This window comes from Anomalospiza imberbis, chromosome 1 (genome assembly GCF_031753505.1).
Source record: "Anomalospiza imberbis isolate Cuckoo-Finch-1a 21T00152 chromosome 1, ASM3175350v1, whole genome shotgun sequence".
NCBI lineage: Eukaryota > Metazoa > Chordata > Aves > Passeriformes > Viduidae > Anomalospiza > Anomalospiza imberbis.
Window position 1 is genome coordinate 90579561 of NC_089681.1, and position 17871 is coordinate 90597431.

Below are 17871 nucleotides of genomic sequence, written 5' to 3' on the forward strand. Positions count from 1 at the left end.
CCATTTATCAATCAGTAGAATCCTTCCCATTGTTTCTTTTATCTCTCAGAATCTAGTTTATTTACCAGCAGATCCACAGCTTGATTGTAAAGACAAGCCCCTCGTTCCTTTCAGACTAGATGATCTCAAAGGTCTCTTCCAGCCTTGCCGATCCCATGATCCCACGATTTCACGGTTCTGTGACCGGGGAGCGTCTGTCTCCACCGCATCGAGCCCGCCGCCCTCGCTAGCCCCGCCCCGCGGGAACCCGGCCCGCCCGCGCCGCTCTTCTCGGCGCGGCCGCCCCGTGAGTCGTAAAATCAATCGCCGTCGCTGGCGGCGTCACCTGCCGTGTTTGGCTGCGTCCCGGAGGCGGAAGCGGGACGGCGCCTGTGGCGGAAATGAGCCGCCGGGGCGGCGTGTTCTCGGCGATGGCAGCCCAGTAGTGGCGACGGCAGCGGCGGTTTCCCTCCTTCCCCTCCCCTTTCCCGCCGTCGGGACCAGGTGGCGCGGCCATGGCCGGGGCCCAGGCGGCCGCGAGCGGCGGGGGGCGCGCGCTGCTGCTGCTGTTGCGGCCGCGGCCGCGCGCCTCGGACGGCGCCTCACGTGACGGCCGCGCGCCCGCGTCCCCCGCGCGCCGCTGCCTCGGCGACTGGCGGTGCCCGCCCGCAGCGCGGCCGGGCCCCGGCGGCGGCGCCGTGTGGGGAAGGGGCGGCAGGAGCGGCGGGAGGAGCCAGCGGCACCGCGGGGAGCGGGGTGAGCCCGTGGGAATGGGGCGTCCTGAGAGCACAGAGAGTTCGGGCACCGGCGGTGGGGAAGGGTCTGCGGCGCAGGTCCATGCAGAGCAGCTGAGGGAGGTGGCTGCGTTTAGCCTGGAGAAAAGGCGGCTCAGGGGGGACCTTAGCGCTCGCTACAAGTACTCGAAACGGGGCTGTAGCAAAGTGCAGGTCGGCCTCTTGGCTGAGACAACCAGCGACAGGATAAGAGGACGTAGCCTCGGGCTGTGCCGGAGAGGTTTAGGTTGGACATTTGGAAGAATTTCTTCACAGAAAAGGCGAGTGGACTGTGGACTGGGCCGCCCCGGGAGGTGGTGGAGTCACTGTTCCTAGGGGTGTTTAAGGACGTGGCACTCAGTGCCATGGTCTGGTTCACAGAGTGGTGTTCGGTCGGTCAGAGGTTGGACTCGATGATCGCAAAGGTCTTTTCCAACCTAGTTGATTTTATATGCTGCCTCTTGGCAGTTCAGCTCATGCCCCACCTCACGTTCATTCTATCAGGGTAGTTTATACACTACACATCTCAGTGGAAACAACGCACTGTCTTAGATTGGCTTTCAGTGTTTAAAGTATTCTCTGCAAAAACAGAAAATGGCAAATTGTGAGTGATTACTTTTTCCCTAAATGGCAAGTGATGAAAGTTCACTTCTTTAACAAAGAAGGGACAGAGTGTGTGGATTTAGCCCTACAGCTTTGAAGTGCTCACAGGTCCCACCTGCTGAGGTGATTCCAGTAAAGGAACAGATGCAGGACCCTGTCAACTGGAGGGGTTTTTTCCAGAACATTGGAAAGATGGAGAGCTCTTGTAAGGAGAGCAGTAGCGTAGTGTCCTGTTTTCCAGCTCTTGCACATAGAACTTATTGATCAGATGTTTTTTCACTTTCAAGCAAGCTGTGGTACTCTCAACACAAACTGTTTTGTCATAAGTGAAAATTTTTCCAGGTAGTAAGGAAACTCCTGGAAAGAAAACATATTGATAAAATATTATTTCTTAAGAAATAACTTTTTTTTTTTCCTAGATGTAAGCATCTCTGTGTCATCTTTACAAAGCAAAGAGAGTATTTCCTTACTGGGAAATAGGAGGCTTTATTTTGACACTCATGCGTTGGTATGCCTCTTGGAAGAAAAAGGTAATTTGTTTCAAACAAGTAGCTATTTTTAATGGCTTCTATGAGTGGTTTTTTAGTTTACAAAGTTTGTTACTTTTCCTTGACATGCAGCATTACACCTTGATTTTTATGGATTTTTTGGAGGTTTATCTATATACTAGGTAGGGACATATGGGGTTTTCTTTGGCTTCAAAAAGGAAATAGTGAGCTTATATAACTTTGTTTGGAATGATTTTTACCCTGTTGGTACTTAAAAATGCTAAGAAAAAACGAAATTTTAAGAAATGAGAGCAAAGAACCCTAGATTCTTCAAGGCAGTGGTTTAAAATGCTTTAAATGGATTCCTTCATATTGAGTATATTACACCTTGAATGTGCACCAATGTGTTACAATTGGATGGAATATGGACTACTTTGTACAGTGCAGCTTTTAGGATGGAGCATAGAATACTTTAAAAATAGTATTATGCTAAAATATAGATGAGGGAATTGATTATTTTGAATTCAGTGCTGAGGTGGGAGAGGTACCCTAAGGTGAAGCTCAGTACAGCTGAAGTGACTTGCAACAGCTCTCCATTCCTAAAATGGAGAGGTCCTAGTCCCCTTCCCCTACCAGGTGGTTTCTTCTTTTTCTATGGGCTAGGAACTTCTCAGGAAACTCTCCAGCTCTTTTTCGTGTTTGGTATTCTGACATACTAGTTTAATGAGCTCCTGGATCAGTTGAGTGAGCACAGATGAGAGTGTCAGGAGGAGAGATAAAGGTAGAGGGAGCCTTTTAAGGGTAGTAAACTTTTATATCAGCTCAGCTACTGAAAGTTACTTGCTCTCAGCTGTGCTTGCTGATGCTGAACTGCTAGTGAGTTTGAAGTAATCACGGTTTTGCAAGTGTTTCTTTTCATAATGATTAACTCTTGTTCGTGACATTTTTACTCCTACATTTTGAGGGTGGAAAAGATGAAGGTATTTTTAGGGACAGTGTTTTAGTATAGTTTCCAATATATTCAGTTCAAAAAGTTTCTAATAGGCCCTCAGAAGCTGGTAGACCTAAAATCAGGACAGTTGGCTGTGGTTTTAGTTGTTGAGTTTTGTACATCTTCAGTGGCACTGAGGTTTTGTAGTGTAATGAAGTATCTGCTTTTCAGAGTCAGAATTCTTGCTTGCTCATGGAAGTAACCACATGTGAGAGGTGATATTCCACAATAACTCTGGAAAACTCCCTGTTTATCAACCACATGTGAGAGGTGATATTCCACAAGAACTCTGGAAAACTCCCTGTTTATCCTGCTGTTAGTATAATAGTGCTGTACTATGGAAGCAGTCATCCTATGTTGCAGAAATAGTTTTGGGGTGGGGAAACTTGCAGGTACTGACTGTGTTCTTTTGTTAGTGCTGGATCAAGAGTTCTGTGTTTTATTATCTTTCATAACTGACATTTGTTGTAATTTGGTGCTGACTATCAGCAAGTGGCATTTCTGTAAACTGTCCAGATTTGGATCTCTCTCTGACTGTTGCCCTTTGTTTCGCTTAGGGTTCACTACTCAGCAGTCGGAGGTCATTGTATCTGCATTAGTGAAAATCATGAACACCAACCTGGATATGATTTACAAGGACATGGTCACCAAAGTACAGCAGGTTAGATCAGAGGCAATGTTGGGGTTAAAGTGAATTAAAACTTTGTATGCCTGCTAATGAAATATGCGTTGCTATTTATTACTGTTATACACTGCATTTTAAAAGTTTGAAGGTGAAGAGCAAACACTCCGCTATATCTGTTGACTGGTTCATTTTGTCTTGAGTTTATCAGATAGTTGCCACAGTGTTGTGATGGACCTTGAGATTTTAGTACTGTGAGTTGGTGTGCAAACCACAAGTAGTTTTTTAGTTTCAACCTTACAGTAACATGACACAGAGTTACTGAGAAGGCTTAGAGGCATTCGATGCATGGATTTGAATTTCTACATGTATCATTTTGTAGATTTGTAACAGAGCCCCTCAGTTTTTTACCACCCTGTTATGTAGTACTTTTTTATTTTTCTCTATGTCTCACTGTGACATTTATGTTGTATTAGAATTGAGCTGAAATACAACCCCCTGGGGCTGCTCTGTGAGCCCGGGGTTCACAGGCCCAGGTCACCTTCCGAGCACAAGCTGCAACTTGTTTCATTGTAACCAGGCTGCTGTCTTGAGACTTGAGAAAACAGCAGCTGCTGTCTCTGGAGTGTAACAGTCTTGGCAGAAGAAGGTCTCATTAAAAAGTGGGATACTGCAAAAGTGGATTTTGTGACACTTTCCACGCAGGGAGGTTTCTAGCCAATCTTCCTAGCTTTTAGGTTGTAGGTAAACCTACAGTCTTCCTCTTGTGCTGAATTTGTTCCATAGTCACTCAGGGAAGGCCACGTTAAACGGTCTTGTCTCCCATGGTTAGTTGTATTTTACAGCAAGCAGTTTCAGCCTTCTTCTGTGCCTAGCTTTTTTTGAATGAAAGTTGTTTTGTGTTGAATATAATGTTGCTACTGATGGTAGATATTTTCTGAGACTGTTAGATTTGACCCTCAGGTGACTTTCTGCCATTAAAATGCAATGTGTATGTTTGTATGGCAGCTCGGGAAGTGTGTGTGCCATCAACACTGGGCCACATGGTAAATTTGTACTTCCCTATAGTCTTTGATTGCACAAGGGCTTCTTCAGAAAGAGAACAAAGAATTTGAAGAAGGATTTGGAATGTTGTGGATGAGCTATTATCAAAGTATTACCTTGGTTAGATAAAACCTTAGGGAAAAACAGATTTACATGTGTGTGTATGTATAGGCATGAAGAAGACAGAGAATATGGAAGATTCTGGTTTCTGTTTGCTGAGTCCACTGAGGAGAAGAGAGAACAAGAGCAATCTGGCGACACTGAGGAGTAAGAAAAGAGGTGTCCATGCAGTACTCCTTCTGTAGATTTTTTGTAGTATGTCCAGAATACTGACCCATTTTTTTCAGTCTTGTGGTCAGGTAGCCTGGAGAGGCATCTTTAGATGCTATTTAGAAATAAAATGCTGCAAGGTAGAATTGCATTTTGTGACAAAACTGAAGTTAGAGTACTGTGTCAGATTTGTAGGGATCTTAGTCCAGAACCAAAAGCAAGGGACTACTTATTAAGGAAGATATCTAGTAGAGAAGACAGTTCCTACTTGCATGTGTGGGTAGTGTAGGATCTAGAGCAATGCCTACAGACTTCCTTCCTTGAAAGTTGCAGAGAATTCTTGTTTGTCTTCTGTCAGTTCAGTGTAACGGACTGAGAAGAGCAATTCAAAGCATCAGTGCGTGATTCTGAGCAGTGAGGCAAAGACTTCCTTGCAGGGAGAGGCAGAAAAGGAGGTAACTACAAAAGAGTATGGTTGCACTGAGGAATTTTGGTCTGAAGGCCAGCTTTCCTCATTTGGCTCAGAGACAGCTCTCCCTAATGCCTTTGCTAGCTTAAGAATTTGACGACTTGGAAGCAAATGTTTCCTAGGCTAATAATTGAATTATTCTGATCTTTGTTAGCACTGCCAATTTTGTCAGATATTACCAGCATTTGAGCCTAACTTGTTTATTTTGTCACTGTCACTCTGTCTTTCTTTCTGGAACTTGAATAATCAATCTGAAATTGCTGAATTAAAAATTTCAGGGTACCAAAATTTTCTTTTGTATTTGTAGGCACAGATTAAGAAAAGTATTATAGTTGTGATGTGTTCTGAGGTTCTTCCTTCTTTTAAAGGAAATTGCACTTCAGCAAGTAATGTCCCATATTGCTGGTGTGAAAAAGGACATGATTATTTTGGAAAAAAGTGAATTTTCAGCACTCCGTTCAGAAAATGAGGTAAAAATTTCTGTCTTGGAAAGTTCTACTCTAGAACTTGCTTTTTTTTTTTTTCCCCAATAATTATATAGAAAAGCATCATTATTTTACCATCCTTGTACCAAAGGAGATGACTGGGGCTGGGATGGTTTGGCACCTTCATTAATGACCTTGTTGATGGAACAGAGCAGAGGGCACCTTCAGCAAGTCTGCAGATGATCCAAAACTGGGAGCAGCTGCTGATACACCAGGCAGTTGTGCTGCCATTCATGGGGACATCAACAAGCTGGGAAAATGGGATGACAGGAATCACATGAAGCTGAACAAATGGAAATGCCCAGTTGTGCCCCTGGGGAATACGCTCAGGCACCAGGACAGGCTGAGGGTGACCAAATGGAAAGCAGCTTGGCAGGGCAGACCTGGTGGACACCAGGTGGACCATGAGCCCATGATGAGCCCTTATGGCCAAAGCAGCCAGCAGCCTCTGGGCTGCGTTAGGACGGCAGCCAGTGGGACACTGCTGATTTCTGCCTTGTGCTGTTGTTTGGAAGGGCACAGTACTGAGTAAATATGCATGTGTATTCATCTATACACATACCAAGGACATAGAATAGTGCTTGGTTTGCCTGACTTTTCATATTATGGATTATAGTCACTGTTACTGATGATGCAAATTCAGTAGATTTCTAGATAGTGTGGTTTTATATACAGTAATAAAGTCTAAAATTTTTTCGTACTTTCACAGAAAATAAAACTTGAACTCCAACAGATAAAAAAGCAAGTCACGGTAAGATACCGGATCAATATAATTAAACATGTAACACCTGTCTAATTAGCTGGAAAAAATAAGAAATGCTACTTTCAGAATTTTATTTTCTAAGCTGTGTTTAATTGTTACGATACATGTGATACTGAAATTACTGTTGACAGTACACTGCGGTCTGCAGCAATGGCACTTTCATGCATACTTCATTTATGGGGACAGGAAACTGACTAGCACAAGAGATGAACCAAAATATAACAGATATTTTTCTGTCCCTAATTCCAATTCAGAAAGTAGCTGCCATGTCACGGTTAAGGCTGAGTGAAGTTCTGCATTTAGGGCTGCCTGTACATTAAAGATGCAGCATACATTTAAAATCACAGTACTTACTAGTTGTGGGCTTTGATTGTCTGGTTTAGTGGGTTTTTTTGTTTCTTTTTTTCTCTGAAGACTTTCCTGTTACCTGTCCAGAATTTTAATGGCTTTTTAAGGCCACCAAGTTTGGGACCATTATGTTTGGTCCCATTTGTTTGGGAGCAAATGGCCATTGCAAGAAAACAGGTTGTGTAGAAAGCTTACTCTGTTTTAAAATACATTTGGCATCTAATTTTTGAATTGTAACTTATTTTATGGTTTTAGTTGCATGTGAATGAGTTAGTGTAATCCCCTGGTAGAGCATCAAGGATCTGAGTCATCTTTTCTTAAAAGCTAGAAGTCTTTATATTTTAGTTTTGATTGTAAATTCAATTCTCACAAGGGCATGTTGTTATATACTTGCTCATACGAAAAGACACAATGTACATCTTCAAGGAAAATTTTTATTTTTTGGTTTATTAAACTGTGGTGTATTTTGTTGAAATGACAACTAATGATAAATCAATTAAAGTTCAAAATTCAAACACAGAAATTGAGTCTAATTATTTTTAAAGCAAATCTAATGAGTTGGGATTGGCCTACTTGAGAAATGCCTGCTTGGTTCTAGCAGTAGAATCTCCCAGAACATCAGCAATCTTTTGTTTCTCCCACATATTCATCTGATCAGCAGTTTGCCACATGACAAACTGTCAGCTGGGTGGAATTCCTGCCAGGAGGTTGCATTAAAATGGCAGCTGTCACCAGGAAAAGCAGGACTCATAGCTATTGATAAAGTCAAATGCAAGTGTACAACTTAATAGTAGTTTTAAAAAGTTAGATGTTTAAAAATGCAGTAAACGTTTCCTGATTTTTCAAATGTCTATAGCTTTTTCTGAAAATTCCAGATGTAGTCTTTAGAAACAGATTTTCTTTTACACTGGAAGGTGAGAAACTGCTTTGAATGTTATTTTGAGCATCAAGATTGCTTCATGGAAGAAATCCAACTTACAGGTGTAGCCAGACATGGGTTTCTAGATACTAGAGAGAGTTACAGAATATATGAAATGTTCTCTGCATTTACAGAAGGATGTGCTCTCAGTTAAGTGCTGTTCTCAGGGTTAAAAGTAATTTTTAGTTTTTGATTTTGAGATCCAGTTCATAATATAGAATGTCATGCTTCCCAGGTGAAGAATATAAATACTTAATACTTCTGAAAATTATATACATTAATTGGAGAGAAGCTCATATTCATGAGATATGAAAATAAAGATAAAATGTATTTGCCCAATTCTTTCTGCTTATGATAAAACAGAAAATCTTGCTTGCTGTTTATCAATTTTTCCCATTAGGATGAAATTACCAAAGTTCGTGCAGATAACAAGTTAAACCTAAACCTGGAGAAGAGCAGAGTAAAAGAACTGGTAAGTTTTAATTACTTCTAGAAACATCTCAACACTGAGAAATCTCCAAATTTGGGTAAGAGCATATTACCCAAAGAGCACTTTCCTACTAACCTATAGTATCACTCAGCTTCAAGATGGTATTAATCCAAGTTACTCGTCCTTATGCTGGTATATGCAAGGTCCCATGTTTGGGTCTGTATGTCTTACCTGTTTTGATGTTGTTTTACTATCAGGATTAACACATTACAATTAAATATATTAGATATTTAATCTAATATGCTGACTAGCTGCCTAGAGGGTTTTCTACTTTATATCTCTTTCTCTATTTACACACTTAATATTACTAACAAATTTTCTTGAGTCATCATTGGAGATGTTTCATTTCCCTGTATCTAGTTTGTCAGAAAGTACCTATTGTGGAACTAATTGTAATTTTTTTTTATTGTAAGTTATCCTGGTTCATATTGCTTTTGAGCTTTGAAATACCTGGTAGATCTGAATTAATGTAATCTTAAATTAGGGTAATGTAGATGTAAAATTAGAAGATTAATGAGTTCTTGCATTATGCATAGCACTCTAGAGTTCTGTTCTCTTAGATTCTTTTTTTCAGTAGCTTTTAGGATCTCAATGAAATGGCATCTTCTAAATGGAAGGATCCTTTAATGACTTTTTCTAAATTATTGTTATTTCTTTCTCAGTCCTTATTCCTAGGTGTGTTATAAGGACATAATACTTATCTTCAATCCAGGCAATAAGAACTGTTCAAGTAGATACCATTTGTCTTCTCTGTGTGTGCCCCTAGAAGTAGTGAGTGATTAGTTTAGGTAACAGCTGTGTTGGTGACTCAATATAATGACTAAAAGTCTGTTAGCCCATAGTAGGTGCTTGAATAAAGTACAATTTGAGCAGGTAGACTTCTTGTTTAAAGCTTAATACTTCATGCTAATGTTTTAAAAAAACATCATATGAAATGTAGTCATTGTGTATACGATAAGCTTTGCAATAATTTGGGCTTACAAAACTTATATGAAACCACTGCAGCAGTGATAACTTTATTTTGCCCCCCAGGAAAGGCAAGCTGTCGTGGTTTGACATGGAAGTGATTTTTTTTTTTCTTCAGGAAGTTGGGTCAAACCAATCAGTGGTCAAGTTTGGATATTGGCACCTGAAGTGACCACTGAAGATAGGGATACGCCTCTGAGAACACAGGGGGTTAAAAGCAAGAACTCCCAAGAGCTCGCTCTCTTTGGTTCCGGTCAAGGTGCTGTGCAGACCTCCCCTGCCCAGCCATGGGGCTGGGTGGGGGAGGGGAAGCCATGAGGCCTGGTCGAGGTGAGCCGAGGGGTAGAAGGACTGGAACCGAGCCAGCTCCTGTGGACGGAAGGGTGGAGAGAAGCGGAGATGTCTTTGTCATCCCCCCCCCCAGAGGGAAGAGATAGAGAGTCCGGACGGCACCTGTAACTTTGCCGGCGCGGAGGAGAAGGGGGGGGGGGAAGGCGCCCAGCCTTGGCCTTGGGAGTCGGCTGCTGGGCAGAGATATCAGCCGTCCAGGGAGTCTGAGCTTTTAACCCCTTCCTGAGAAACGAGGGCTTTGTAAAATATTACTCCTCCTTGATTTGAAGTAGAAGAGAGACAGTCTGGGATCCGAGATGATGGAAAAAGAAATTCTCGAGTTGGAAGGAGATGATGGAGTGGCTTGTGGCTGGACTTCTCTTGTTAGCCATAGACTGAACCAAATTCTCCTAACAGAAGCTGCACTTAGGGTGGTGCGTTGGTGTGCCAGGAGACCTGTTTCAGTGATCACCAGCAGAGGAGTAGAGAGAAGGTGTGGAGAAGCCCTCTATCTTCAAGGAAGAAGAAGAGGAGAAGAGGACCTCTGTTCTTGGACCCTCAGCCCCAGGGGAAAATGGGGGGGACTGTAGTCCCAAAATGAGAAACTGAACTGTTGTCTCTTTTGGTCCACGGCAAAGCATCCTTAAAGGAGCCCTATGAGCAGTCTGTCCATGCACGGTGGTGAGAGCACTGTGACATGGAAGGAGAGTGTCACCATGGCAAATTTTCTTCGGGCGATTGCCATGTGTGACATGGAAACACAAGGGTGGCAATTGTGTTTCCTGGGGAGTCTGTGGCACAAGAGAGACTCCTGTCTCCCTTGAAAGACTGAGTATTCGAATATCTGAAGGGTGGCAACTTGATCAGGATCCTGGGTGGTGTCTCACTGTTGAGTTTGTTTAGGAATTAGGTGGGAGGAGGAGGGGTGTTTTAGAAAGTCTTCATCCAGGATTTAGTGTTTGTAGTTTTTATAGTAGTAGTAGTTTAATAAAGTTCTTTCCTTAGTTACTAAGTTTGGGCCTGCTCTGCTCTGTTCCTGATCACATCTCACAGCAATTATTTTAAAAAGTATATTTTCATGGAGGCGCTGGCATCGTGCGAAAAGTTTATGTCAACTTTTCCTTAAAAACGTTGACCAACTTTGTAGTCTGTTGTGCAACTATAATTTCATAGTTTATATGGAAACTGCTCTTTTTTTTACCTCCCCCATCCCACCATTTAATTGCCAGCTCTGCAATGCATGAACAGAAGAGATAAAAGGCAGCTGAATGGGGAGCAGGTTGTAGCACATATGCTGGGTTGGGGGGAAGTTGTAATCCAGTATTGTCTGTAGTAGGCACAGCATCATTATTATATTTACTTCAATTGTAATGTGACTAAGGACTGAATATCCAGCTTTCTGAGGAAAAAAAAAAAACTAAGGATAATTGAAGGTTACCGTGTATTCTTCATTCTTACTTTTCAGAAGAGAATTGTCTGAAGTTTTAATTGTTTTAACTTGAAGCAATAAGTAAAATGTTTTTACCCTTCCCTTTTCTGTGGAGTAAGTGCTGAAAGAGAATTTCTTAGTTTGCCTACACTGATGTTGGCAGTGTTTAATATTTCAAATTCTAGATAAATTCTTTATCTTTTATTTTTTATAGTTTATTATTGTATAGTCTCTTCTGCTTTATTTCTTAGAGAATCCTACACTGCTTAGTGCACATCTCTTTATGTTGTGATTTGTCTTCAGTGTACAGATGTGATTTAAAAACTTGAAGTACAGTACAAAAATTTATATATATTCATGTGTTCATGCATTACAATGCCTCTAAGCTTGCTGTTAAAAAACCCAAGATGTATCTGACAAAATTGAATTTTTCCTGCACTGTGAAAAATGTAGACTTAAGGGGAAATCTCCTTGTTGAATTTCAGAGCAAGAGGTTTAGCCTTGTCCTTCCTTCTTTTTTTTATGCACTATGTTTATGTTGTTACAGATGTGATGATGGCTTGCAGTAAAAGGCCAATTTCACTGTCTTAAACCTAAGAGTAAAATCCTTGAGTCTGACACAGAGAGTTCTAAACACAAAGCAAAACTTAAAGAAACATCCAGAAAGAAGCTTGTAGAATATAAATCATTCAGAAGATGTGTATTTGGCTAACTGCATCTATTTAAACAGATGAACTATTTCAGTCCATAAAATTATTTTACTTCTCGTGATTCTTTTGATAGTGATCAATTCCTCAATGTGAGGTCCAATTCTTGCATTTCTACCATAACATATTTTTTTAGATTATTTTATAAATATTCTGCCATTCTGACACTTTCAAAAATGGGGATTTATATAAAATGTCCGAATTTCTGGTTTTTTATCCCTGTCTTCATTTTTCAGAATCTAGTGACTCCATTAATTGTAGACATGCTGTTATTTGTCTTTATGTAATTTTCTACATTTGTAGCAGCCTACTGTCTTTTAACTTCAACTTGAGATCAGTCAAAAGTCCAAACAGAGCTCTAGATGTTTAAGGAAAGCTTTTCAGTGCTGAAGCATTTATGTAGATTAATCTGATTTTAATGTTAAATAAGCTTCCAGAGTGAAGGAAAAATAAGGTGACTTTCCATGTGGGAATGTCAATAGATAAGGTTATTGCTGTTTAACTCAGGATTCTGAGATGGGTGCCTGATGACCTTAGTACTCTTCACTGGAAACTGGTGCTTTATCAGTTGTCTATGAATAATTTAATTGCTCCAGTAGTGGGGCAGGAACCATTATAAATGTCAAGGTAAATCAAGCCTGTTCATGAGTCAGAAAGGTATTGCTTTAAAGGTATGCTTCCTTATTTTGGATTTAACTTTTCCTTGAACCCAAATAGCCATAATTTAAAAATAAGACACCAGTTTGTGATGATCCACAAACAAAAGGCTTCATGTGCAATACAAATTTTCTGGTTTTAACAAATATACCATGAAATGACAGAGATCAGAACAATTCAAATTGTGAGTGCATATGGTGCTGGCTAAACATTTCGTTGATAGCTAAGTTTGATGTGATTTAAGTGTTCTCCCCTTCCTGAAGGTAGCAGATGGTTCAGTCTTGATTGTGCTTGTATGCTCAGTGGATTAGTCAACTGTTCCAGAGTTACTGTTTAGAGTCATAGGTCCTTGCTTTTCAGAAATGCAAATCTGCCAGCCTCTCTTCCAGCTGCTTAATAATATATACAGATTTTGTGGAAGATGAGTGTCTGAAGAACTTGTTGCACTTCACATTTTTGAAGTATGCTTTTTGAAAGGACAAGCAGGTGCCGTACAATGCTGTCTCCCAAGTGCTGTCAGACAACAATCTTGTCCAGATTATATGTTCTATGTAATTTGGAAACAAAGAAACATGCTTTTAAGTGGGGAAAAAAAGAAAAAAGTTTAAAGATAATATTGTGTTTACCTTTTTTTTTTCCTCCTTCTAGTATTCACTTAATGAAAGAAAACTACTTGAAATGAGGACAGAAATAGTGGAATTGGTAAGAACTTAGTAGCTGATCATTACACAGCAAATTTTTTTGTACTTGTGTTATAGACCTTGTATCCTTTTTGGACCTGGTGATGTCCTTATGTAGACACTTAAGTGTCTACAGAATAAAAAGACCTTCATGTATATTATTATACTCTCTGCATGTATGTATGAGCTGTTCAGTAGTCACTTTGTTTTGAAACCTCATGCATGTAGTATTTTCTGTAGATTAAATTCCACTCACAGTGTAAATTTAATTCTTTCCCCCATGTTTAGAGAGAAACTCATTGCTACACTGATTTGCCTTTGTTTTAGAGGTTTTTACCAAGCACTACTACTTCTCTTTGTTTCCTGAATTATCCCTAGGAAGTCATCTAGCACTAAATCATTGACTGATTCACAGTGTTTCAGTAGTGCTGATTTGAAACTATCAGCAACTCAGCAGCTGTTGTTCTTAGTTTACAAGTTGGATTTTTCAGTCTCTTGTTGGATTTTTCAGTCTCTTCTGAGTAATAATTTTATCCCATATTTTTTTAGCAGAAGCCCTGTCTTCTGTCATAATCAAATTCTGAATTTGTAGCTGATTTTGTGGTAAAACTCATTGCAAGACAAAGACATGCTTTTCTACAACACAAGACCAATTCTCAATTTTTCTTAAGATCCATGAATCTCTCTGTTCCAGTATGACTTTGTCAAGAGAGGCTCTTAGGCTTCTCAGTAGCCCTTACAATTGAGCAGTGACTTTAGTCAGTAGGCTGAATGACAGATTGAAGTTAATGTTTTTGCTGTTAGATTGAGATAAGAAGGCATCCAGTTCTGCCAGTTTCTAGATTACGTTTTAAGGAACATGTAATCACATAAATTTCCTGAGTTCACCAAATTATTCAGTTCCTTGGATACAATCAGCTAAGAAGGAACTTGTTGTCTTTGAATAAGGTCTGTATTAGCTCAGTTGGTTAGAGCATGATGCTAATAATGCCAAGGTTGTGGGCTCCATCCCTGTACAGGCCATTCACTGCAGAGTTGGACTTATGATCCTTGTGAATCCCTTCTGACTCAGAATATTCTGTAACTTCTGTAAGAATGCAAATTAATACGTATTTAAAGAGGAAGCAAAAATACAACTTGTAGGAATGTGTTAAATTTCTAAATAAACTAGGAAGTGTTCAAATTGCATCATTTTGTTGCTTGGCTTTCTAGCATGCACAACAAGACCGAGCTCTGACCCAAACAGACAGAAAAATAGACACAGAAGTTGCGGATCTGAAAACAATGCTCGAATCACACAAGCTTGATAATATTAAATACTTAGCAGGTAAGCAATCTGGTGGTTGTCTCTGATGGTGAAACTGCCAAACATTGTTAAATGTTTCTGTACCTAACCCAGAAGAAGTTTCCTGTGATTCACAACTTTATTTTGCATGGGCTTTTTTCAGGTTTTTGTCCTTTATACTATTAATAACAATGTGTGTGAGAAATCTAAAAGACTTCCTGTTAACAAGGACCAAAAAGTTCTGTGCCTGACTAAGCAGTCTGCTGCATGCATTACTAGGATTCCTTCATCCATCTGATGGAGATCTATGTGCAAAAAGGAACATTTCAGTGTTTCTGACTGTTCAAGGCCACATATTCTTTAAACTTGCGTGTTTACACAAATGCTTGGAGAAAATACTATATATGTGTGCCTACATTATTGCCCTAGGTAACCTTAATATTTTGACATTTTACTACTGAGTGTGCAGTATGATTAAATGACGTTTTCAGTAGAAAATTATTCTGATTTAGATTTTCAGATTATTTTTTCACAGTGGGCTTTGTCCAAAGTACAGTCACATAAGCCTAATAGTACTGTATTTCAGACATATCATTTAGAGACAACCAATAAAATGAAAAATAAAAGGTGCTTTATTAAAATGAGAGGAAAATCTTTTCCTTACCTTTCCTACTCAAAAACAAGTTGAACTCTACATGACAGAAAAAATAATTTAAAATAATTTGTATTGTGTTTGGAGGGTTCCTGTTGCAAACAAAGGCAAAAATATTTCGTGTGTATGTCTTGAAATAAAAATTTGATTTCATTTCAGTAGAAATTTTTAAAATGTAAAACTGATAAGCCTCGTTAAAAATGGCTTTTGTTCATTTGTTTGTTAAATACTTGACTGTGTTTTATTAATTCCATTATTTATTTACTTGTTTTACATCTGTAACTTGCTATATTTACCTTTTTGAAATGGTAAGCAAGTAAGGGTTTCTTTCAGCCTTTTGATAGTTTTCCAGCATTTTTTCCCCCCCTCCTTTTTATTTGTCATTTTTATACTCTTCCTACCTTGAAATGGTTTGTTGTAAATGAAAAACTTAATCTCTCACATGGGGGTGGGGAAGTCATTGAACTTTTAGTATTGTAGTAAGATGTGTATATAGCTTTCTGAAGAGATGTTTGAGAGATATTGATTTAATGTCAATATTAATGCCATTTTCCTTCCATCTTTATTTTCTTTCAGGTTCAGTATTTACATGCCTTACTGTAGCACTGGGATTTTATCGTTTATGGATATAACAAAACATTAATTTAAAAGGGACTTCTTTGCCTGAGATTCTGAAAAGAAGCTTTTAATCTTTACCTGAATTTTTAACCAAACCTTGACTGTTTTATTTATTATTTTATATAGCAGACTGTGTTGGGAATGTAACCAAAGACGTGCCTAAAAATAAACTGTGCACATACCATGCCAACATTGAACTTTACCTCTGACAGAAGCACTTCTGCCGTTTCCCTCCGTTCTGAGCTGCAGGGCACCTGCTGCTGCCTTTGTGTAGGCAAAGACTGGCATTCCTGACAATGGAGTGGGCCTGCATGCTGTAGAGAAAATCAATGGAATTATATTCCATTGCCTGCTTAGACACGTTGGCCAGACTCAGTTGCGTGTGTTGACATGAAGTATTTATTATTACTGTAAAACTGAAGCTACGTGTTCTGTGGCTTGGAGGCACTCTTGTGTAAGTGGAGTTTGTGCTAACTGAATCATACTCACTTCCCTCCCTCTAACACTTTTTCTTACTGTTACTATGATCAAATATTTGTTTGGCTATTTTTGTAACATAGCTATCAGCTTTTTTTTCCAGATGGCTGCCCAGTCAGTTGTGTTCATGAACATGAGTCCTGTGTAAAGACAGCAGTGTTTGCTGCTAGTTTGTTTGTAAGGTATTTGTAGAGATTTTTGTGACTAACTTGCCTTTGGTAGATGTAAGTATCTGATACTCATTCCATATGCTATTTGCTTACCTTACCACTGTAACTGGAAGTTGGAAATGCAGTAACATACACTAGTCACGTTAATTTGTCATTAGGTGATACAAATTGTCTCAGGTGCTGCCTTCTTGATGAAAGGGAATTGATGCTTCTAGAAAGGAAAGAAATTTTAAATGAAGCAGGCTCTTTTAGGCAAGAGAACTACAGTACCAACAGTCTTCTGAGGCTTTTATTGTTTCATTTCTTTAAAATCGTGTTGATTCTTCAAATGTGGAACTCTGATAGTGATTGTAATAATTGAAGCAGTAGTGAACAACTGTAAAGATGTTAAACCCATGTAAATCAGGAAGTGCCACTGAAAGCAGTGAAGAAAGATGTCCAGTGTATCCAGGTATCTGTCATTCTTCCACTGATGAAATGACTGTTCTAGTAGCAGAGCTGCCATCTGTGTTTCTTCACTTAAGGGAAATTTCCCTTTCCTGCTTGCTCTTAGGAGGGGAGCTTTGTTTATGCACTGGTGATAAATGCTGTTGGAGCACAATAATGGCTTTGCTTAATGAAAGTAAAGCTTTTTGGCTACTTTGTGCCTGTACTGTAATAACCATTTAACATTTTTGTGGTTGGAAGTGCCAACTTTGATCGTGTGCAAGTTGAAAGGAAGAGATGGATGCCTGTAACAATATTATACTGGCCTGAAATAAAGAATTTTGAATATTTCATAGAATATGATGTGTTTTCATTATAAAAGCAACTTTTTGGTTTGAAAATGGTCTCTTTGGTTGAAGGTAAGTCACTGCTCATAGCAAGTCTTTTAAACTAAAATTTGCAAAGTCAACAGCCCCTCCAAGACACTGAAGAGAAATAACATAAGGAAAATTATTATTGTAGACGTAACAGCCTCTCTAAATTAACGCATTTATACTCAAGAACTTCACTTTTTTGTTTAAATTTTTTTTTATACTAAGTTACAGGATTTGACACCTTCTCAAATTAGACAAGCAATAATTCAGTTTTTAAAATGACTTTGCTCTTGGTCGTATCTTCCGAAGGCAGATGGTTCTATATATGTCCATGAAATCAGTACATGTTGGCCTGCAGGCTTGTGCAGCTGACAAATAGTTGCTAAAATAAGTGTTTTAAACTAATTTTAAACATAGGGTCTATCCTGCTAAAAACAGATACTGTGCAAATAAATTTCTGTTTAGGGCAGGTGGAAGGCGGAAGTGAAAGATTATAGAGTGCCAGCATCTTGGAATTGCCAAAGTGTCAGCAAACCAGCATTTCTTGGTGTTTGAGCAAGGAATAAAGTCAATATGTCATTCAGGAAAAATACACTATAAATAGAACATAATTATTATCTCCTAGTCCATAAAGTGTTCAAGGGTTGTGTAAAAGCTTTTTATTCCCAGTCTGTGTGCATGCACACAAATTCTTCTCTCATTTACTCTTTTTAACAGTGTCTCATCATATATATCACATGTATTTTTTGGCTTTCCAAAAGTTTAGAAAATCCCTCCATATATTTCCAGACACAAATCTGACAAAGAGATTTAAACACAAGGAATGAGCATTTTGGTACAGGCAAGAACCTGTTAC

At 39.4% G+C, this 17871-nt stretch overlaps 1 protein-coding gene across 2 annotated transcripts; it reads left to right on the plus strand.

Moving 5' to 3' along the window:
- The first annotated feature begins 221 nt into the window (after positions 1 to 221).
- Positions 222 to 16999, plus strand: MCUR1 (mitochondrial calcium uniporter regulator 1). 2 transcript variants are annotated; one of them, XM_068199674.1, is made up of 9 exons: positions 222 to 735; positions 1775 to 1885; positions 3392 to 3495; positions 5608 to 5709; positions 6434 to 6475; positions 8155 to 8226; positions 12982 to 13035; positions 14226 to 14340; positions 15527 to 16999. In XM_068199674.1, the coding sequence occupies exons 1-9, from the start codon at positions 495 to 497 to the stop codon at positions 15580 to 15582; spliced, it is 897 nt and encodes a 298-aa protein (XP_068055775.1). In that variant the 5' UTR covers positions 222 to 494; the 3' UTR covers positions 15583 to 16999. The 2 variants fall into 2 exon arrangements, with proteins under 2 accessions (XP_068055775.1, XP_068055776.1); XM_068199675.1 differs by lacking the exon at positions 222 to 735 and adding an exon at positions 1609 to 1651.
- The last annotated feature ends 872 nt before the right edge of the window (positions 17000 to 17871 follow it).

What these genes read in the sequence shown, in the direction of transcription:
- MCUR1 (XM_068199674.1), top strand. Translation starts at nt 495, where the DNA reads ATGGCCGGGGCCCAGGCGGCCGCGAGCGGCGGGGGGCGCGCGCTGCTG. An exon ending in AGAGCAGAGTAAAAGAACTG is followed by an intron (nt 8,227 to 12,981) that starts GTAAGTTTTAAT and finishes TCCTCCTTCTAG; the next exon opens with TATTCACTTAATGAAAGAAA. An exon ending in TAATATTAAATACTTAGCAG is followed by an intron (nt 14,341 to 15,526) that starts GTAAGCAATCTG and finishes ATTTTCTTTCAG; the next exon opens with GTTCAGTATTTACATGCCTT.